The sequence below is a fragment of the Ursus arctos genome, unplaced genomic scaffold, assembly GCF_023065955.2.
Source record: "Ursus arctos isolate Adak ecotype North America unplaced genomic scaffold, UrsArc2.0 scaffold_7, whole genome shotgun sequence".
NCBI classification, from domain to species: domain Eukaryota; kingdom Metazoa; phylum Chordata; class Mammalia; order Carnivora; family Ursidae; genus Ursus; species Ursus arctos.
In genome coordinates, this window is record NW_026623089.1 from 50933113 (window position 1) to 50956684 (window position 23572).

The 23572-nt window shown below is 40.4% G+C and overlaps 1 protein-coding gene across 2 annotated transcripts in view; it reads right to left on the reverse strand.

Moving 5' to 3' along the window:
- VCL (vinculin) overlaps positions 1 to 19281 on the reverse strand; it is a 104681-nt gene extending 85400 nt beyond the window's left edge. The window contains exon 1 of one of the 2 annotated variants that reach the window (XM_026504497.4): positions 18801 to 19281. In XM_026504497.4, coding sequence (XP_026360282.2) covers positions 18801 to 19115 — 315 coding nt within the window. In that variant the 5' untranslated portion in view covers positions 19116 to 19281. The remainder of the gene's footprint in view (positions 1 to 18800) is intronic. The other variant, XM_026504498.4, reaches the window with a different exon arrangement.
- Between the last annotated feature and the right edge of the window lie 4291 nt (positions 19282 to 23572).

Consider the following 23572-nt stretch of genomic DNA (forward strand, 5'->3'; position numbering starts at 1 on the left):
AGTCAATGCTGGCAAAGCCCCTATATACTAAACTACAATCCTTTTGTCTTCATTCACCACTAAATACTAAGTTCACTCCTAATGGTTCATTACAGAACAATACAAGGCTATATTGGTTCATAATTGGAAAACTTCCCAAATTGAATTTACATGGAAGATGTAACAGCAGAGAATCCCTGGAGATCAACAATGCATAAGGTTATCACTGTTGAATTTGAAGTTAAAGTGTGAATTCCTATGTTAGCAGGCAAGTTTCTATAAGCCTGGTGATCAATAAATATATTCGTGTTGGGGCACCTGGGTGGCTCAGTTGGTTAAGTGTCTGCCTTCAGCTCAGGTCATTAATCCTGGGGTCCTGGGATCAGGGTCCTGGGATAGAGCTCCAGATCAGGCTCCCTGCTCATTGGGGAGTCTGCTTCTCCATCTGCCCGTCCCCCTCTGCTGGTGTTCTCCCTCTCTCAAATAAAGAAATAAAACCTTTAAAAAAAATTATATTTCTCCCTCTCCCCCTCTCCACTTCTCTCCAAAAAAAAAAAAAAAAAAAAAAAAAAAAGTAAGTATATACACATACATACTCATCTTAAATAATAATCACATAATTAGGTGACCTTCCTTAGGACAAATCCAAGTTCTCCCTAGGGTATACATCATCAATTGCTAGGTAGATATTGTGTAGGTAAACTCACCATGAATTCTTCTATACAGCTTATCCCATCAAAAATATTAGTGGTGCTGCATTTTCTTCTTTTTTTTCCCATAATAGACATAAACTAGAGATGTTGAAGGCATTTCTTGTATCCTGACATTTTTAGATTTATTCTTTAAATAATGTCCTGAGAATTCTATGTGTAAGGCAATGTGCAGGTGACACAAAGATGCAGTTAGGGAGTTTATGGCCTGGAACAGCATCATGACTACATGAATGCCACCAGGGAGGTAGAACTTGGCACTACTGGGGATAAATGGACAGACAGTACAACCAGTTGTTGAGATTAGTCTTCGGTATTTGAGCTGAGCCTTAAAGTGTAGATATGATTTCTGGAGGGAAGAGGTATCTTAGATGGAAGGAAATGCAGTATATGCAAAGAAACAGAACTGAGAAGGACCTGAATTTGCTCATGAAATGCCAAGCAGTCTCCCGGGGCTAGTACAGCCTTTGAGGGAAGGGCACTACGGTGGGGTAGGATCAACAGTGGATTCTGATTTTGGCTTTTCCACTGTTAAACGTACCTACTTCAGACACCCTGTTGATCATGCCTCAGAACACATTTTCTCATTTTTAAAATGAGAGAGTTGAGGGCATCTGGCCGACTCAGTCAGTAAGAGCATGAAACTCTTGATCTTGGGGCCAGGAGTTCGAGCCCTATGTTGGCCACAGAGCTTACTTACAAAAAAAAAAAAAAAAAATGAGAGAGTTGGATTAGAACATCTCTGAGGTCTATTTCCCACTTTACAAATCTAAGGCTCTGGGTGGGGGCTGGCAAACTTTTTCTATAAAGGGTCAGATAGTAAGTATTTTAGACTTTGTGGATCATATGGCCTCTGTCTCTGTCACAACTTCTCAACACTGTTGCAGGGTGAAAACAGTCATAGAAAATATGAAAATGAGTGGGTAGGGCTGTTCCAATGAAGTTGAATTTATGGATATTGAAATTTTAATTTTATATAACTTCATGTAACAAGAAATATTTTTTTTATTTTTTTCGAACATTTAAAAATAGAAACACTATTTTAGCTCCTGGGTAGTCCACATTTTGGCCCACAGGCTGTAGTTTGCTGATTTCTCCACTCCAAAGAGAAATAAGAACAGAAAGGGGTTGGGGGCTGATAGCCCTCAAGAATGGGGAAGATGGGGATTTTGCATTCCCATCCCTCAGTGCCATTAGTACATGACTGCAGTAGACTGAGGAATTTGCTTGTGTATGGAAACTTTAGAACAAATAGCCCAAGTTGGAGCTTCCAGTTCAAAGATGAAAGTTTTCTGGTCTATTTCAGGTAAAATGTAACATTCATGTTTCCGTGTTAGAGATGCAATAGATACGGCAGTTTTAGAGATGATGTTTGTTTATTTATGGCTCCTTGTTCTCCAGGGACTTTTCAGCAGCCTTCTCAAATTAGGAAACAGTATTCATCTGGTGTATATAGATATATCATTGCGCTCAGAATTTTAAAATCACTCTGCTGACTGTGACTTGGAATTTATATCTATTTCTTCTCCCTCTGATGGAGATAAAACTGCAGTGCTGCAAACAAATGGATTTGGCATTACACTATCTACCAAGTGCAAGTAATCCCACTGTATGAGAGTCCTGCATGCCTTCCAGAACTCAAATTTGTAAGGTGGGTGAGGATGGAGGGAAGAGGAGGACAAACACACATGCACAGAAGTAGCTCCAATTCATGACAGTATCTGATAAGAAAAATAGGAAGCCTTATGGAAAGATTAATTTCAACTGAGCAGCCTGGAAAGGACTTCATGGAGAAAGTGACATCAACATTGGGCCCATTTCAACAAGAGAGAAAGGGTGATTCCCAGCATTGAGAACAGTGCAAACAGTAACAAGAAAAAGATATGGGAAAATACTGGATTTATCTTTTTTACTTCAAAAGTGATACATGTTCCCTGTTAAGGGAAAAACATGAATTGTAAGAAAAAAAGTGTGTAACCTGAAATCCCACCACTCAATCCTACCACATTTTAGCGTATGCTCTTCCACACATAGGATAATATGAAATGGGATCATTCTAAATATACCCCCCTACTGTTTTTTGCCTAACATCTTAGCACAGATATCTGTCCATGCCAGGCTGGAATACATACTGGAGTGATTAAAAATCACTGGCATACCTGAGTTCAAGGCCACATATAGCCCTCTCCTTAGAGCTCCCACTTCAATCTGATCTTTTTCTGTTTTCTTCCAAGATCTCTACAGGTGGATCCATGCTATTAGCCACTGTATTTAACTTTTCATTCTTCCATATGAAATCAAAAAGGTATGGGTATGACTTACTTAATAAAATAATTCATAATTTTTAAAACCATTTTTGGGGGCGCCTGGGTGGCTCAGCCGTTAAGCGTCTGCCTTTGGCTCAGGTTCTAATTCCAGGATCCTGGGATTGAGGCGGGAGGCCTGCTTCTCCCTCTCACACTCCCCTTGCTTGTGTTCCCTCTCCGCTGTCTTTCTCTGTCAAATAAATAAATAAAATCTTTAAAAAAATAAAATAAAACCATTTTTGTTTCACCGATGCATTTCTGAAATTGAGAACACTATGAATCCAAGTGTAAATTATGTAATAAAGAGTTTCTCTAGAATTTACCCCCTCTTTCTCTATTTGCACTCCCCCAATGCCTGAAGGCAGCCTTCACTATCTCTTGGATGGATGGCTCTCCAACAATGTGGGTCTCACTCTCCGATCTATTTTCCTCATCACTACCAGGGTTATCTTTCCCAAACCCAAAACTGTCCATGTTATACCTCAATTTAAAATCTTTCCATTGCTGGGACCTGGGTGGCTCAGTTGGTTTAGTGCCCGGCTCTTGATTTTGGCTCAAGTCATGATCTCAGGGTCATGGGATTGGGCCCCATGTCGGCTCCACACCGGCTATGGAGCCTGCTTAAGATTCTCTCTCTCCCTCTCCCTCTGTCCCTCCTCCCCTTCCCTCTTAAATAAATAAATAAATAAATATTGTTCCATTAACATCCACTGCTTGGAATGGTCCCCTTCTAGAAATTATCCTATAAATATACTTGCACAAGCATAAAATGACCTAAGTGTGTCATTCATTGCCCCAGTCAGAAATAGCAAAAGATCACAAATAACCTAAGGTCCTTCCATAAGGACCTAACTGCATAAATTATGTTATAATCATCAATAGATTATTATGGAACTGTCAAAAGACTCAATATAAACTGATCAAAAATGTTCTCCAAAGTATGTTAACGGAAAAAAGAAAATCAAGGAACAGGTACGATAGGTCACCATTCATATAAAAGGGGAAAACATATTGCCTGAATATGCATAAGTTATCTCTAGAAGCATACCCAAGACATTGGGTTTCCTATGTTCATTGGTTTCCTACTGAAACCATGGCTGGAGTTCAAGGGTGGGAGAGAGACTACTTACTAAATCCCTTGCCAAAACTTTTAAATTTGGAACCAGGTTGGGGTACCTGGTTCAGTCAATTTAGCATTCAGTTCAGGTCATGATCCCAGGGTCCTAGGATGGAGCCCCGAATCAGGCTCCCTGCTCCTCCCTCTCCCTCTACCTCTCCCCTCCCGCTCCCCCGCTTGCTCTCTCCTCTCTCTCTCTCTCTCTCACAAATAAATAAATATAAAATTTGTTTTAAAAATTTTTTGAACCAGGTGAGTTTTTTACTTATTCAAAAATTAAAGTTGGGTTTTTTCCTGATTGGTTAATAAGGCACATAAGTCCCTTCCCAAACTAGCACAATCTACCTCAGTAGTCTCTTTACTAAAGCCGCCCACTCCCTCTCTTTGCTCATTCACACTCCTGCCCTGCACAGAAGGCTTTCCCATTTTTCTCTGGCTGGCAAACTTCTTCGTGCTTCAAATACTGCCTCTCTAAGACAGAATGAACTTCCCCTCCTGTCTTCCTGCCATACTGTGCATAAGGGCCTTTGGCCTGATTTGATTACGTGTTTGCTCCCTGGCATCAGTGGCTGGGTTCACAGTCTTACCTGACTCCATGAAGGGGTTCTACCACTCAGAGACAAAGTCCAGACTTCAGAAGGCAATAAAAGAGTGATGAAATAGAAGCATTATTCACAGTAGCCAAAAAAAAAAAAAAAAAAAAAAAAAAAGGAACCCAAGTGTCCATCAATGGATGAATGGATAAGCAAAATGCAGTATATACATACAATGGAGTATCATTTAGCCTTAAAAAGGAAGGAAATTCTGACAAAAGCTATAACACGGATGAACCTTGAAGACATTATGCTAAGTAAAATAAGCCAGTCACAAAAGGACAGATACTGTATGATTCTACTTATATGAGTTACCTAGAGAAGTCAAACTCAAAGCAATAGAAAGTAGAATTGCAGTTGTCAGAGACTCAGGGGAGTGAGAAATGAGAAGTTAGGGTTTAATGAGTACAGAGTCTCATTCGGGGGGCCATGAAAAGGTTCTAGAGGTAGAAGGTGGTAATGGTGACACAACAATGTGAATGTCCTTAACGTCACAGAACTGCACACTTAAAAATAGTTAAAATGGTAACTTTTACGTTATGTATAATTTTACTGCAATAAAAAAATTAAAGAAGGGGCCCCTGGGTGGCGCAGTCAGTTAAACATCTGACTTTGGCTCAGGTAGTGATCTCGGGGTCCTGGGATTGAGCCCTGTGTCCAGCTACATGCTCAGTGGGTTTGTCCTTGTCCTTCTGCCCCTCCCCCTGCTGGTGCTCGCTCTCTCTCTCTCTCTCTCAAATAAATAAATAAATAAAATCTCTTTAAAAAATTAAAGAAAAAAAGAAAAGAATGAGAGACTTCTACAGTCTCAAGACAGTCATATTACCCTGGCATTTCTTCGTATTTCTTTCTTTCTTTTTTTTTTTTAAGATTTTATTTATTTATTTATTTGACAGAGATAGAGACAGCCAGCGAGAGAGGGAACACAAGCAGGGGGAGTGGGAGAGGAAGAAGCAGGCTCACAGCAGAGGAGCCTGATGTGGGGCTCGATCCCAGAATGCCGGGATCACGCCCTGAGCCGAAGGCAGACGCTTAACCGCTGTGCCACCCAGGCGCCCCCATTTCTTCATATTTCAAAAGTACCTTTCTATTCTCATCCTGATATTAGCTCTTATAGGTTCTACACTCCAACATATTTCTTATTAAACCAAAAAAAAAAAAAAAAGAGGGAGAATATAAAACATTAGAAAGGTCTGATGAAAGAACAAGAGACTATCAAAACTGCAAGCAGATTTTGAGAAAGATACAAACAGAATTCTAGAAGTAAAAAATAGTCATTTAAATTAAAAATGAAGGAGATGTATTAAATGACATATTAGACACAGCTGTGTAAGAATTAGCAAACTGGAAGATCTGAAGAAATTACCAAATGGAAAATACAAACTGAGAAAAGATAGGAAGGAGAATGAGAAAGTACATTTTTCCAACTAGAGTTCCCAAGGGAGAGAATAAAATGAGGGAAGAGGTAAAAATTCAAAGAGATAATGGCTAAGAATTTTCTAGGATTGGTTAAAAGAAATCAAACCTCAAAAATCAGGGAGCCCAAAAAAATCCCAAGAAAGATAAATAAGGTGTTAAAACCCCCAGGAACAAAAGTCATAATGTAGAGCAAAACAACAATTAGACCAATGGCTGATTCGAATGCAGAAATACTGGAATAATATTTTCAAAGCGCTGTAAAAAAATTACTATCAGCCCTGAATTGTTTATCTAATGAAATTATCTTTCAAAAAAGAAGACGAAAGATATTTTAGACAAATAAAAACTTAAGAGAGTGTACTGCCCAAAAACCCTATTAAAGATACTAGTGTGGGGGCGCCTGGGTGGCACAGCGGTTAAGCGTCTGCCTTCAGCTCAGGGCGTGATCCTGGCGTTCTGGGATCGAGCCCCACATCAGGCTCCTCCGCTATGAGCCTGCTTCTTCCTCTCCCACTCCCCCTGCTTGTGTTCCCTCTCTCACTGGCTGTCTCTATCTCTGTCGAATAAATAAATAAAATCTTTAAATAAATAAATAAATAAATAAATAAATAAATAAAATAAAGATACTAGTGTGGGGTGGACCTCAGGAAGTGGAGATATACCTAGAAAAAAGATCTATTCATTTCTCTTATAGCTCATAGAAAACGGTAAATGTGAGTAAATGGGGGGGAAAGCAACAGTGTAAGACAACAACAGTATCTAATTTATGGGTGAAAAAAGAAGACAGAAACAAATCTTAGACAACAATATATAAAGGGACAATGGAACTAGAGGTATTTTACAATCTTTACATTACTCAGGAAGACAGTGAAGATGTTAATTAATTTAAGACTTTGAAGTTAAATACACATGTTAAAAATTTTCCTGAAAACCACCACAAGACTAGAAATAATAGGTATACTTTCCAAACTAGCAGTGTGACCACCATGTTCGACTCTTAACTCTCATGCTGATAGGACATCTGAAAGAAATTCTAGCCCTCCTTTCAGACAAGAGATACTAAGCCCATCCAGTATCTATCACAGTATGTAGTCATTACATATTTGTTACATTAATTTGGCTGTTCCAGAATTAAATGAATTCTATTTCACAGATTATACTTCTCAACTCTACCTAGAAGGCTGATTCCATCTTATTATTTTAGTGAGTGACCTAACTATCCCTTCAATATTTTCTTTTTTAGAAACTAGGACAGTGAATGCTTGGGATAAAATACCAAATCCTAAGCCTCATTTCTTGCTTCTAAGCTGGGAGGAAAAAATATTTATATATATGCTTTTCCCCTTACTATTGCTCCAAAGGAGATATCAATCAAAAATTTAAATGTCTGATTTTAATCATGGGAAAATGGCAATCAAAAGCTCAGGCACCTAAACTGTGAGTGGTATTTTCCCCACAGTTGGTAAAACTGTATATTCCACAACATATGGAATTCTACTGAAAGCTTTCACTGGCACTTTGCCTTGTTAAGCAAAAGTTAGAAGTTATGCTAAGACATTAAAAAAAAAAAAAATGAACACTGCCTTTTCATTAGACTAACATTTGAAATATGACTTAAATACCATGGAAAATATATTAATTTATCTAACACTCACTGAGCTCTTAACTATATGTCAGGCATAGTTCTAAACATTTTTATGAACTCATTAATCCTCACAAAAATACATGATGAGTCAGGTAGTACTGTGAGTAGCTCTGCTTTACAGAGGAGGACCATGAGAAAGAGATTAAATAATTTCCCCAATTTACATACCTCAAAGGTGTCAATCAATACTGGGATACAAACCCAAGGAGTTTAGATCTGGAGCTTTTACTCTTAACCATTACACTCTACTGCCTCCCAAGATTCTTGTCATGTTTATATGCTTACTTACCTTGTATCTATTATCTAAGTCTGACTTTGGTATTTGCTAACTCATACTAGATGCATTTTGCCAAAGTTGTCTATTCTGTTTATTTGCAAAGGATTAAAAGTAAAAGAGAATTCCAAATCCATGTTATATTTTTACTTACACTTACGAATTCTGCATATTCCTGTGTTGGGTGGGATTATTCTCATCTGCACCCCAGGACTTCATGCCTGGAGTTTCTTCATTCAGGAAACAGGAATTGGATGGTCCTACTACATGCAATGCCCTGTGCTAAGCAACAATTTACAGCTACTTCCTAAGTGGCAGTTACATTTCACCAAGATTCACCCACAGCATGATATATATTTTTCCAAAGCATAAAACCATTTTTGTAGGGAAGCAGTAAATGGTCTTCCCATTTGTTCACTCAACAAATATTCTTCAAGACTCTACTATGTGCCAAAACACTATGACGGGTGCTGAAAATTCAAGGGCAAACACAGCAGAATCAATATTTGCCCCATAGGGCTCCAGTGAGGAGAAAAGACGTTTAAATAAGTAATAATCACACAAATAATTACTTATAACTGTGATAAGCAAAATAAGGAAAAAAACATAGGAATCATATGATAGACAGACCTAACTCAGTTTTAGAGGTAAAGTCAGGGAAGGTGTCCCTAAAACACTGACATTTAATATGGAAGTTGAGGATTCGTAGAAATTACCCAAATAAAGAAGTACTGAAGAGTAGTTCAGGCAGAGGAAGAACACCGTGCTTTGGAAGAACTGAAAATCAAGTGTGCCTGGAGTACCGCAAGAAGACAGCAGCTGAGGCCAATGCTCAAAGGTCTTTTCCTCACTATGAGGCCCACCACCTGCTCATTCTGCTGCTGGCCCACTCATATTTTCTCCACAGCTCCAAGGAAGAAAGTATTTGCAGTACTAGTGCGCAACCCTTTAAAATGAATAACTTAAATTCTGCAAACAATTTCACTGGTGGAGAGGATGTGAATAAGATAAATCTTTTGTAAGACTATAAATTTCATCTGTATTTTAACAACTTGGGGCCAGAGACCACATCTTATATATCCTACTATCATTCAGAACACCTAGCAATGTGCATAGCAAGGGTCTGATAACTAATTTTGCTATTTGGGGAGAAGAGCTGTAAGATAAAAAATTCAAGTGTTAGTAGTCTCAATTTTTTTCTATGTAAGAATTACTTCCCCATTCACATATCAATTTTTTTCTATGTAAGAATTACTTCCCCATTCATATATCCCTATCTCCTTTAATTGTATGACTAAAAACATGTTGTCTACCTTACAGAAAAAAGATGAGCCAGTTCTTCAGAGATGGGTTGGATAAAGAAAGAAGGCTTAAAACATAGGGAGCTAGATAATAGAGGTCCCTCACCTCCCAACTCTAAGAACAAATGTGCTATTTCTCTTTTTTCCCAGAAAGCTTACTTGTGGGAATAAGTTAAACTTATTTCAAAAGAAGGAATGACTTTTACTTGGATTATGGCCAGCTGCAATGAAATTCAGCCACTTTCCTCTTAAAAGTCATTCAACTGGAAATCTTATCTGTGGGAAATTCTCTAAGGGCCAAAGATTCTATTTTCTGCAACTTAACAATATCTGTAAAACATTTTTAGTTCTAAGATTCACTACCTCTCATCCTCTGTACACACATACATCCCACATTCATACCAATCCAATGAGCTGACTTCTAATAGAAGTGACATAAAATTTTTTGGACTCTAAAAGTCCAAATATGTAACAACACAATATAACATCATTTTTGAATCTTTGTTCCTCTCTGTGATTACATTACATTTGTATACAGCAACATCTGAGGGCAGGAAAAGAGAAACACCATGCCTTCCAAAGGAGGCAAGAGATAGTGAGCTATCCTCATCAGAATGACTAGCTGGGATAGCAAGTATCAAAGCACAATACACTTATGGAAGGAATACCATGAGCAAGGGACTGGGATAAGAACAGCACTGGAAATATCAAGAATATAGCCCAGTCCTTGCCCTCCAGAAACCAATAGTCTAAAAGGGAGATACCCGGGGGCAGGGGGCAGAAAAGCCACAAATCAATCATCAAAGATTAATGATCAGCATACGAGGACACAAAATCTACTAAGGGACTGGAAAGAAGGCAACAAATCCCCAACTTCTTGTGTCTAATTATCCAAGTCCCCTTTTATCCATTACTCTATCAGATTCTACCTATCTCTCTGTCTGTACAAAATGCACGTACCTAAATAGATTTAATCAGACTAAAGCCCCCATATCTTTAACAAGCATGTCCAGATTAGAAATTCTAACCTAACCTAGATTAGATTAGGACCTAGCCCATTATTTTGAAGTCATCTCACTTCACACTTACTGAAACAAGCAGTTAGCTAAGTACATCGTGACTCCTTAAACTGCACATGACAAAGTCCTGGGATATTGTATCAGACTCAGTCTCCTCACTTTTCTTTGCAAACTTTTAAACAGGAAAAGGGAATTACAGGGTTGGGGGGGGTTAAATGGTGAAAAAGAATAAGAACTGGTACATATATATATAGTTTAGTTTGCATTTATATCCAGGGAAACACAAATTGGTTTGGAGTAGAGAGAAAAGAAAAAGAGAGAGTAAGACAAATCAAATTCAAATAGACTGAAAAGGGCTGAGAAAACAGAGAAGGCTGTGACTAAAGACAGATTTTCTAAATTTCAACAAGGAAAATGTAATACTTTTGTAACAAGAAAATTTTGTTCTTTTTGAAAGACTATATGAAGGCTCAGCATGATAATAGTATACAGTTCAATATTATTTATATTATTATATGAAGGATATAATATTTTAATTATGATAAAAATACAAATGAAAAAAATTCCCTACCTACATATTAATCTCAACCTCGTTCCCTAATAAATCTTTCTACAAATTATTAAGAAAAACCGAGGGGGAGGGGGCTCTTGGTGGCTCAGTGGGTTAAGCGGCCAGCTCTTGATTTTGGCTCAGGTCATGATCTCAGGGTCATGGGACCCCACCTGGGGCTCCACACTCAGCAGGGAGTCTGCTTAAGGATTCTCTCTCCCTCTCCCTCTGCCCTTCCCTCCAGTCTCTCTCAAATAAACAAATAAATCTATTTTAATAAAGAAAAAACAAGTAAGACAGTCTTCCCCTCCATAATCATTCCCAATGAAAACTAAGTAAGTACTAAAATGGCTGAAAAAGATAAAGAAGCAGACACCTTGATCATTCAAAACTTATGTTATCTGAACCTAATTCTGTGGCCCAATATCCCAAACACCTATTGCAAGAATCCTACAGTTCCAATGTACAAGGAATAGGAAGACAGATAAAAGCCTCCAATGGGAGACCTACCTCCAATACACCAACTTTCTTCTCTGGGTGTCTCAGAGTCTTATTATATAATCAAACTTTACTCCTTAAACCTCACTTTGACGTATTTATACTACATATATAGCACTGAGGCTGCTGAAGCTTAAAGAAGTCAAGGCTGAAATAATTTATGTTTTCTCCTTCTAGGCCTGTCTATATGGGAAGTTTAAGGGCAGACCTGCCCAAAAGCAACTTGAAGTAATTAAATGACCCTTCCTCAGCAAAAATACTGAGTATATAGCATTATTCTAGAAAGAAATCCTGCTGTGATATCAGCTAATCTCTGACATTTGCTCATTAAGGACTGCTATTTCTTTTGATACTGCTCTAATGCTGGCTTATTAGGTAAAAAGGTACCCCACTGTCACAACCATGACATAAGGTTCAGTGAAAAGGCTGGGTCAGATCAGTCAAAAAGCAAAAAAGAGGCAGTTCAACTTTATGATAATCGTTGTCTCCTGCCATATGGTTCAAGGAAGCAAGGATCTCTTAATAAGGAATTCGTGACCCATAGTATGTTCCTACACTGTAATCAGCAGGACTCCAAATAATGTATGAACACCTGGTCTAAATTGTTAAATTTTAAAAAGACACTTCCAATTTTAAAAGAACGCAAGATCCCAATGCCTCTTTCAGATAGGAACATATTCTCACATTAGGAATTTAGTAAGTGGCCTGCGTATTTGAAATGACTCTGAAACAGAGAACCACAACCCAAAATAGCCTGAACACTTTTGTTATCTTAACCAATGGGCAGTTAGCCATTCATGCCTTCCTCTTACTATATATTCTACTTGTTTCAGACAAAGCCCACAATAAATTCAATGAGACTGTTAAAATTCAGCTATATCAGATGTTTAAAGCTGGGGATAAAAAATATTCATTGCACAAAATTCCTATTACAATATTTTGCACATAAAAAATAAATACTATGTGTATGTTCATTTAGTAAAAAAAAAAAATCCTGTTGTACACCTATGGTCACAGCCTGACACTGGAAATAAAGTAATGAACACAACAGATGTGGTCCCTGACACTGAAGAACCTACAATCTAATGGAGAAAACAAATACTGAGCAAGTATGGTGAATGTCACTGGACCATGCATATACATGCTATGCTGAATTGTAGTAAAAACACCAGGAATAATAAGACCCTCTCAGTCATGATACATATAAAGCATAAGCATTTTATATGTATATAAATGACCAGTAGTTAAATAAGTATATAAAACCAAACTCCTTTTTTAACAAATATATAAGAAATATTAAGTTCCAAGTAAGTCCCATCCCCATAAAAGTAGTTGCCTTAATACTGCCCTTAATACTCCTGGACTGTAGCAGAAGGAGGCAACTTAAGATACTGTGGTTAATACCACAAGACTTTTACTCCAACTTTTATTCTGTCCACTTAAGAGTTATACCAGTGCTATTTATAAAACATCTTCAGAAAAGCCCAACTTTCTACTGTGTAGATATATAAACAAATATTTTTTAAAAGATTTTATTTATTTAAGAGAGAGAGTGAGTGCATAAGCAGGAAGGGCAGAGGGAGAGGGAGAAGCTGACACCCTGCTGAGCAGGTAGCCCAACAACGACTCCCAGGACCCCAGGATCATGACCTGAGCCAAAAGCGGATGCTTAATCAACTGAGCCACCCAGGCGCCCCTAAACAAATATTTAAATTGAGGCTCTACTAAAATAAAAACATGGTTATAAAAACATTATAATCTTCAAAACTCTTCTGTTCTCTCAATCACATGAGTAAATGGTAAGTATTATTGGAACAAAGTTCACAATCTGACCCATTCATTTATCTCTTTTGATCCAAGGTTTTTCATTTCTCAAATGAAACTTCATGATTGCCCAAAGAATCCACAAACCTACCTTAAATGTTATGTAAATACAGAAATCCTATAAAAATTTAATACTTTAAATACTATTAATTCTAACAGGCTTTCAAGCTGAGCAGCCATATATAGTATAAAAAGCCTTTAACTGTTTTGCAGGCATAAATACTCCTAGGCTGATCTGTAGCTACTCTTTTTTTTTTTTTCCTAAAGAAATGCTGCAAAATGGAATGGTGCTGTGAAACAGAACCCTACCTTCACATCATTCTTTTCATATATAGGCCCTTCATGCAGGCCATGCCAAAACCAGGCTTTAAACAGATAATCTTGCCAGGCCCAGACATATGGAAACTCTATGACTAATGGCATCCTTGTTGCTTCAAATTCTAGGTGGAAAACTTCCACTGATACTCAACAACTTTGCTCTAAGTGGACACAGAATAGTGCAGTAAAGAAAGCACAGGATACAGAGTAAGAGAAACAGAGTGTTTGGGTTCAAGCTCTACCACTAATTAGCTGCATCACTATGGGCAAGTTACTTAAATTCTCTGACCTACAGTATCCTAATCTGTAAAACTGGGACCATCGCAATACCTACCTTAAAGAATTACTATAATAGTATATAGGAAAGTATTTTATTAACTATAAAGGATTATACAAATGTTCTTTTTATTCATTTTATTTTTTCCTTAATTTAGTAATTATATGTTCATTTTAAAAATTGGAAAATACAGAGAAACATTAAAGAGAAAAAAAATCACCCACAGTCCTATCACCATTGTCGTTATTTATTTATTTATTTATTTCTTAAGATTTTTTTTTTTCTAAGTAATCTCTACAGGCAACATGGGGCTCAAACTCCACAACCCCGAGATCAAGAGTCACATGTTCTTCCAACTGAGCCAGCCAGGTGCCCCTGTTGTTATTTATTTTAACTGAAATAAATCTAACATCAACCAAGAAAAAAAAATTAGAGCAAAAATAATTTCAGATGCTAACATTGATCATTTACAAATGACAAAATTAATTGCGGATCTCTTTTTAAGAGCAGAACAGTCTTTCCCATCTATCAGGTTAAAGTAAAGACAATGCTGCTATTTGTACCAGAGCTGGTCTCAAGAGGGTATGATATATAGGTGAGGCTCATAAAAGTCAAGGCCACAAAAACTCCCAAAATAAATATTTCATGAGCCCGAGGAGTAGTTACAACACATGCCCTCAGATGCAATGGAGAAGGCAACCGGTCTGAAGCCCCATTAATAAAGCTACCACAACTGTAGGGTCACAAAGACTGACAGCCCATGGGTCACTCCAATAGGAAAAAAAAAGAAAGAAAGAAAAATTTATGTACCTTTCTACAAGACAGGCAGTCTAAGACTTCTAACTTTTTCACACTGCTTACAGAATCCCACCCTTGGAACTTCTTACCCCTCCTCTGTTTTTCCTTTCCCACCCTTCTTTCTCTTAGAACCCCTTCCTTGTTTTATTATTGTATTAGAATCACCCTCTGTGTTTAAAAGGGCCTTATTCCATACAGTGGAATATTATTCAGCAACAAAAGGAATGAAGTTCTGATACATACTATACAACACCATGGAAGAACCTTGAAAACATTATGCAAAGTGAAAGAAGTCAGACACAAAGACCTCGTATTTTATGATTCCATTAACACAAAATGTCCAGAATAGGCAAATCCACAGAGACAGACAGTAGACTGGGAAGGTGGGGGGGGATGGAGAGAATGAGTGACCAGGTGACGAGATTTCTTCTTGAGGGACACAAACTTCCTAAAATTAGATTGTAGTGATGGCGGCACAACTCTGTCAATGTATTTTTAAAAATACACTTAATTGTATACTTTAAATGGGGGAATTGTATGGTATGTGAATTATATTCCCACAAAACTGTTTTTAAAAAATGGTCTTGTTCAGGATCCTGAGTTGAAAAAAGGACATGTGAATAAATACTCCCATCCTACTCCTCCCTAAGTGCGCAGTAAAAGTGATGACTCAGTTGCGATAAGATATGTATTAAGTGACCGGACTACTTTTGTTTAACAAATATACATGAAATTACAAATCCAAATGAGTCTTGCCCCTCCAAAAGTAGTCACCTTAATGATGCCCTAAGTCAAAACCTGGTCCTCAGATTGTATAATTCTATGCCTTTGTTTGGGTAGTAGTTTCCGCTTAAAATGCCTTTCTTACCATGTCTTTAAATCAAATCCCACCTGTGTCAAATGTTACATTCCCCCATGAAGCCTTCTGGATTCTCCCATCAAAAGTAATCTCACCTTCCTCTGAACTTCCAGGGTACTTCACTTCCTTAGAGTCACTTAACACTTTCAATCCAGTATTGTACTTATTTTGCCCAGAAACATACTTACTGCTTTGACATTAAAAGAGGGGTCTCAGTAAATACCAATCTTGTAAAGGAATGACTATGCTTAACAATTGAGAATTTCATCTTCATCTGGTAAACTTTAATTTTGGAAATATCCAAAGGTCATTTAGACTCAAGAATGGCACATAAAATAGTAGGGCTAAGGAATGCCTACTGCAGATAAAATTTTCTTGACTGATTTGACATATGTATGTAAATAATCTGAGAGAAATTCTCAAACAGAAGCACTGGACTAAAAATATAACCTCCCAAGGTAACTGAAAGAAACTGAAAGAAATCTGAATTATGTAAGTTCCATAGTATTTGTTCAAAAATCAGTTTCCTTATTTCAAAATAACACCACATGTTTTTTCCTAGCAAAACCTGAGAGTTCTATCATCAAGTTCTATTAACTCTTCTTCTACTATATTTCTAATTAATTCCTTTTCCATTTTCTCTGCCACATGCAAAGTCCAGGGCCTCATTATCTTCATGACCAACCAATTTAAAAGGTCTCCTAATTTATCTCCCCTCCCATAGTTCCTTCTTTCCTTCAGGAATACTTATTGGGCCATCCTGTGTGCCAAAGTTGAGGGTAGGAACTGGGGAGCACATAAAGAAATATCAAATGAGGCTTGTTCTCCAGACACAACCTAGTTGGGAACTTGACACATGTACATAATTCATCACAATACTCAGTAGCATATATAAAAGGGCCACAACTGGCATTGAGAATTTCAAGCAGTGGGCAGGTTCTCTGGCCTCCAGAGAATACAACCTACAGTCTCCCTCAAACACTATTCTCATCCCCACACCTCCCGCCACTGTCTTTGTTCATCTTATTGGATAAGGATTTCTGTTAAACTGCCCATATGTCATACACTGACTTCGTCTCTAATTTCTCACCAACTTACTTTCTGAGTTAGTCCAGACAATATACTTGTTATAACCTGGAAAAGACCTACCAGTACCTTTGTTCATTATTGACTATCAGAACAATCCTCCCAACTTTCTCTCTGCTAATTCAGATCTACCACCAATCCCAAGTCCCTTTTTTTTTGGTATGTATTGGGATATAACTATATGTAATTTTTTTTTTCAGCTCCCGCCTGGGCTTATTTCTTTTGTATTTGTCTCACAATGTCTTTGCAGTGTTTCCTAACAAAGCATGTATCACAACCACCTATGGAGCTTCTTAAAAATACAAAAGGCCTTGAGACTGCCCCATGAAGAGCTCCTCAGTTAAGTCTGAGATGGGAGTTGGACATCTTTATTATTAAAACGCCCCACCGGTGATTCTGACGCACAGCCCAACCTGAGAACCACTGATTTATTACAATGCTCCCTACACAGCATTCAATTCTTATTAATTCATACAATGAAGCTCATAAATAACTGTTCTCTAAATAGCCTAACCAGATATCAACCCCTAGACTAAACTAGTTCTGTTCCAAGTGCAACATGTGGTTTTAAGATTTCATTTCCTGAAGTACTCCATGGAGGGACACTATTACCCTGTCTCTTTACATTGTTTCCTATTTGTTGAAAAATGGAGGCCTGGAATGCAGCCATGTTAGACAACACTACATAAGAATGTACTCTGGAGTCTTAGATTAAAATTAGTTATAAAAAGAACAAGAACAATGTAGAACTAGATATTCTGAATGAAGACAGTATTCTTACTGAATCGATTCTAACTAAATTTATACAGAAGGAAGAAGAGGAATTTGGTCAGTAAAGTTCCCCCCATCTTCCTAATTAACAGCCTCCTGAACTGCCTGAGAAGGGCCCCCAAAGACTGAGGAAGACTTTCAGCAGCTACAGTGCCCCTGGTGCGTTCAGTGCTCTAATCAGATAAGTAACCCAAGCCCCACCCAGACCCACAGTTGCCTACCAACCTGCCAACTACCCTGACACAAACTATTTACACAGCTCGGTGGGGGAGCAGTATGAACTTTTTCCAAAGTTGTCCCTCACAGGCAGCAGCGGTCTGAGTCACCCGCCCAGGGTGGGAAAGAAAGCGTGATATTAGTCAGGGGAGTGTTAGGAGACTGGTCACAGCACCTCTTTTCCCATTTCGGGAGTGAGCTCCGCCTCCCCTAGGAACCACCTAAGTTATTAGTCACAGCTGTGGGCTACAGGGGTCTGCAAGGGCCACTCGGCCACCCACAAAGTTGTGGGTCGGGGAGGAGACGCCCCGTCCTTCTCTCCGGCAGGGGCCGCAGATCCCAGATTCCACAGGCCTCTCCCAGCACTCCATCTTGCTTCCTGCCAGGAGGAGGGGCCGAGGAGGAGGGCCCCCCCGAGTCTGGAAAGGCCCCAGGGGGCGGAAGCCGTTTGACAGCAGGTAAAGCCAGGTGGAAATCTCCACGGGAGGGAATAAAATGAAAGGCGGCAGGGTGAGACGAAAGAGCAAAGAAGACTCGTGGTCATGAATTACTGCATAAAGAAATATAAAGAAATCACCCGGTGTTTGAGAGTGCCAGAGGTGTGAGCTGAAGTAGAAATGCCTAGGGAGAAAGGAGGAGACCGGGAGACGAGTGGCCAGGAAGACAAGTGGACAAAAGAGCCAGCCTCCGGGAGCGCGGGGGAAGGGTGGTCCGTGAGGCAGGTCTCAGGGTGAGGGGCAGAAGTATTAGAAAGGTGAACAACGCGGCTCAAACAAGAATCCCTGGAAGGAAAGGCGGGGAATCCGTAGGGGAGCGCGCCAGCCCATAGGCCAGACTGGGGAGGCCTAAAAAGGAGCTGAGAGCAAGGCTGTCAACGTGAGGGGCGACAGCCTGCTGAGTGAAAGGGGCCATGAGACACCCTAACAACTATCATTTACGGAGCGCCTACTATGGGTCATACGCTGCGCTAGGCACTTTACGAATACCACCTCGCTGAATCTTCACAACAAACCCGCAAGGCAGGCAATACTATGATTGCCCCCATTTTATAGATGAAGAAACTGAGGCCCATAGAAGCTGGGGGGCTCGCTCAAGGTCACAGAGTGGGGGAATCGGGATTCGAACCCATGGCCATCTGGCTCCAGAGCCCACGCGCAGAGCCATAGGCAGCTAGCCGGCGAAGGGGAGCCACTGGGATGTCTCCGGACCCCGCTCCCCATCCCAGGCCCAGCGCGCTCACCCGGACAAGGTTGCTGACGGCCGCCTGCACGGCGGCCACGGGCGCGGTGAGGTCAGGGATGGCTTTGCCGTCCACCTCGCCTTCCTCGTGCATGATCACCAGGTGTGAGATCTGCTGCGCCACCGGCTCCAAGATGCTCTCGATCGTGCGCGTATGAAACACCGGCATCGCGGCGGCTAGCGGGGCGGCGAACCGCGGGCTACAGAGAATTGGGAACGGCGGGGCCGGGAACCCGCTGAAAGGCGGACTGCGAGCAGCAACTACGGAGTCCGGGCTTCCCTCGGCGTAACCAGCCTCGCGGGCGCCCCGCCCCATCGCGTCGCCGCGCCCAATAGCAGCACCGCTCAGACCGGTGTCGCCACTCCTATTGGTCCCGCTTCGAGATGCTCCGCCCCCGCTACCGCGCCGCCAAGACCCCGCCCCGCCCCCATTCCCAAGGGAGGGGCCTGGGATTGGGGCTGCGCCGCAGGGATTGCAACCGGATTCCGGAGCCCTAACGCTGGGCGCTCCTTATAAGGGCATGGTGGGAGAGGAACGTGAGGCTGGAATCAGTGGCCCCACCCCCAGGAGCCACCTCCCGCCTGGGCTCTGCAGAGCTCCGCCCCTCTGCAGAATCACCTCAGTGGGGCGGGGTCTCCTCACCTCCGGCGGCGTTGGAGTCTCAAGAGACCAGGGAGCCATAGGTCTCCCCGCCCCCTCCTCAACTTTTTCCCTTTGCACAATGCCCTCAAAACAGTCTTTCCATTTCTTCTCAGTAATACATGGAAATGTTTTTGGTAAAACATTCGAATAACAAGTGCATAGAGAAACATGAGTGTCCCATTCATTCACACAAACATTCCACCGACTCCCTTCCTGAGATACTCACTGTTAACAGTTTAGTGTGTAGTCTTCTAGACTTTTGCCTATTCATTTTCTTGTAGATATATTATTTCTAAGTGGGGTTTAACATTTCCTGGAACTTGATATTTTTCCCCTTAATTAAAATCCCCTGGTTATCTTTCACCATTGATAAATATAGATCTACTTCTTTTTTAGTGGCTGCATGGTAGTGCATTGCATGAAATCAAACAATTTATATAACTAATTTCCTAGTAGTGGACATTTAGGTTGAATTCTGCTTTTCAGTATTTAAAAAACAATTCTGCATGAGCATCATTGTACCTGCCTCTGTATTGTGCATGTGCGTAGTTTTCTAGGACAGATACCTAGAAAGGAAGTAAAAATGAAAAAAGTATATACATTTTACATTTTGATACGACCAAATTACTAATCCTCTCACAGTGCACTTTGTGTACATCTTGTGAATGTCTTCCTCATCTCATATTCTCTATTGCCCAAGCTTTCCGGTGCTGAGGTAACACTTTCACTAATACGTCCAAGCTGAAGATCCTCAAGTCAAATGAAAATATTTCTCGAGATGCCTGCGTGGCTCACTTGGTTAAGCTTCTGCCTTCGGCTCAGGTCATGATCTCAGGGTCCTGAGATGGAGTCCCACATCGGGCTACCTGCTGGGGGCGGGGGGAGTCTGCTTCCCTTCTCCTTCTCCCTCTGCCCCTCCCCCTACTCATCCTGTCTCTCTCTCTCTCAAATGAATAAATAAAATCACTTGAAAAAAGGGGGAAAAAAAGATTTCTCAAGGTCCCACATTTTGCAAGAGGCTAAACTATGTGTGTGTTGTCCTGTGCAGTTTTTTTGAAAAGATTTATTTATTTAAGAGAGACAGAGAGAGCTTGGTGGGGAGGGGCAGAGGGAGAATCTCCAGGAGACTCCCACTGAGTGGGGAGCACAGAATCCATCCCACCACCAGAGATCATGACCTGAGCTGAAATCAAGAGTCCCACGATTAGCTGACTGAGCCACCCAGGAGCCCCTGTCCCGTTCGGTTTTTAAGCTATTTTTGCCTGGTGATATATATCCCTTGTTTCTGTTGTGCATGTTGCCAAATCCTGCACTTTTCCTTCTCACAATACCTTCACTTTCTTATTACTGCTTCCATATTCTTATATGGACAATGGAATTCTCTATCCCTCTATTTTAAGCTAACATTTATTTAGTACTATATAAGTTCTAGGCACTGTATAAGCCCTTATTCAAATTGAGGTACATGCAGTATATAGTATTTTATTCTCCCCCATTCTACAGATAAGGAAACTAAACTCTGTAGTTTATCCAAAATTTCACAAGGGTCAAGCTATCCAATTTGTGGGACCCAGTGCAAAATAAAAATGTGGATTCACTTGTTCAAAAAGCAGGGAAAACTGCTGTTAGAGACACTAAAATAGGGGCACCTGGGTGGTACGTTGTTAAGCATCCAACTCTTGGTTTGGGCTCAGGTTGTGATCTCAGCATTGTGAGATGAAGAGTCTGCTGGAGACTCTCTTTCCCTCTCTCCTTGCCCCTCTCTGCTCTCTAAAATAAATAAATCTTTAAAAAAAAAAAGATTCCAAAATATAAAATTTGTTCCCTTCTTTGGCAACCTCTCTCTCAACCTGTAATGTTATTTTTTATTTACTATTTATTGTCACATTAACCTGATCAGAGAGATACCTTTTAGGTGAATATAGACACCCCAAAGGAACATGAGGGCCCATGCAAACCACTGGCTGCCTGATGCCCCCTCCTGCCAGCTGCTAGACTGACATACTGTTCCCAGCTAGAGGGAGGAAGCCAAGCCAGGTATCTCCCCTTCCCACAGTCCTTCCTCCACAACCCATAGCAGATGCGTGACCTCAAAAGGCATCTTTCCCTCCACACGGAGGCTTGCTCAGTAACTGGACCAAAGGAGGGAAAGAGGCCCACTGCCACCTAACAATTGCCAAACATGCTTTGGCACTGATAGCTTGAGTTGAGAATGGCCACCATAATGCGTCACCCCTAGACACTATTGAGAGCACACTTGAAATCTTGCCCAAGAGCAGAAACCAGCTGTGATCACTGGACAGGAGTGGGGAGGGGGAGGTGACGTGGGGTGAGAATAGGGGACCAAGACGTTGGGGGAGCAGACATATTCACAATCTCCAAAAATCACTGGTGGAGTTTTTCTTTTAAGCTTTTGCCTACATTTCTTTCCCAACTAGAAAGCTCTCTCTGCTTGTCTAAGTCGTACCTACTGTGGTAGGTAAAATTCTAAGATGTCTGCCTAGATTTCCTATCCCTGGTATCGTCTGTAAGACTTCAAATGTAATGGATTTTACCTCCATGGTGATGTTTGATATAGAACAGTTGACCTTAAAATAGGGAGATTATCCAGGCAAGTCTGACCTAATCACACCAGCTCCTTTAAAGCAGAGAGTTTTCTTCAGCTGATCACAGAAGAAGTTAAAAATTAGGACCACAAGAAGGATTTAACAAACTGTCCCTAGATTAAAGATGCAGTAGGCCACATGTCAAGGAATGTAGGCAACCTCTAGGAACTGTGAGTGGACCCTGGCTGACAGGCAGCAGGCAAACGTGGACCTCATTCCCACAGCTGCAAAGAACTAAATTCTTCCAACAAGAAGAATGATCCTGAAACAAATTTTCCCCCGGAGTCCCCAGACAAGAACTCAGTCCATTCGACACCTTGATTTCAGACTGTGATACTGAGCATTGAACCCAGCCACACCATGCAGGACGAACATCTGACCTTTACATTTGTGAATACATGAGTGCTGGGAGGCATTTGTTACATTGCAATAGAATACTAATGTACCTACCTTCAAGGCCTATTTCTAGTCCTTTCTATATGACTTCCCACCACAAAACTCTGGCATAAACTATTGGTATAAATCCTTTTTCCTTCATAACACTTGTCACAATTGTCCTTTTATCACATGACCATTTTACATTTCTTTCCTGTCTATTACAGAGACTGCTAGATGCCCTCAATATTTGTTCTGTTCTTTCTCCACAGGAACACAAGCCCAGATTTATAGCTGAGCATTTAGCCACACCATCCAATTTGACACATGGCAAGTTACAAAGCTTTGGTTTTTCTCGTCTCCAAAACAGGGATAATAATATTTTCAATCTTTTTTAATACAAAGGGCTTAGCACATAGTCGGCACAAGAAAGACATTAACCGAGGTCAATTCACAGCTGGGACTGGACTAAGAACCATGATGAAACTAAGTCACAAATAATGTGGTGAAGACCAGTGGTCATGTGCCAGCCAAGAAGAGATCACCATGGCCCTAAGGATAAGAAAGAGTTTATGGGACAGTGGAACTAAATCTGGCCTCAAAGGAAGAACAATGTTTGGTTAGGCAGGCAAGAGGCAGATGGTCCAGACTGAGCAAGGCCTGGAGGTGGGAGCACATTCCAGGACAGTGATTACAATACAGTAGTCTACCCTTACTCACCGGGGAATACGTTCCAAGACTCCCAGTGAATGCCCAAAACTGCAGATACTATTGAACCCTATATACACTGTTTTTTCCTACAGGTACATACCTATGATAAAGTTTAATTTATAAAATAGGCACAGGAAGAGATTAACAACAATAACTAACAATAAAAAAGAACAATAATGACGACATACTACAATAAGAGTTTGTGAATGTGGTTTTTCAAAATACCTTCCTGTACGATATTCACCTTTCTTCTTGTGATGCTGTGAGGTGATCAAATGCCTACGTGAAGAGACGAATGAGGGGAATGGCAGGCGCTGTGATGAAGCGCAGATGACTATCCCACCTTCTGCCGTTTGTCAGAAGGGAGATCAGCTGTTTCGGGGCCGCAGTGGACTGTGGATAACTGAAACCCCTGAAAGTGAAACTTTGGATGGTGGG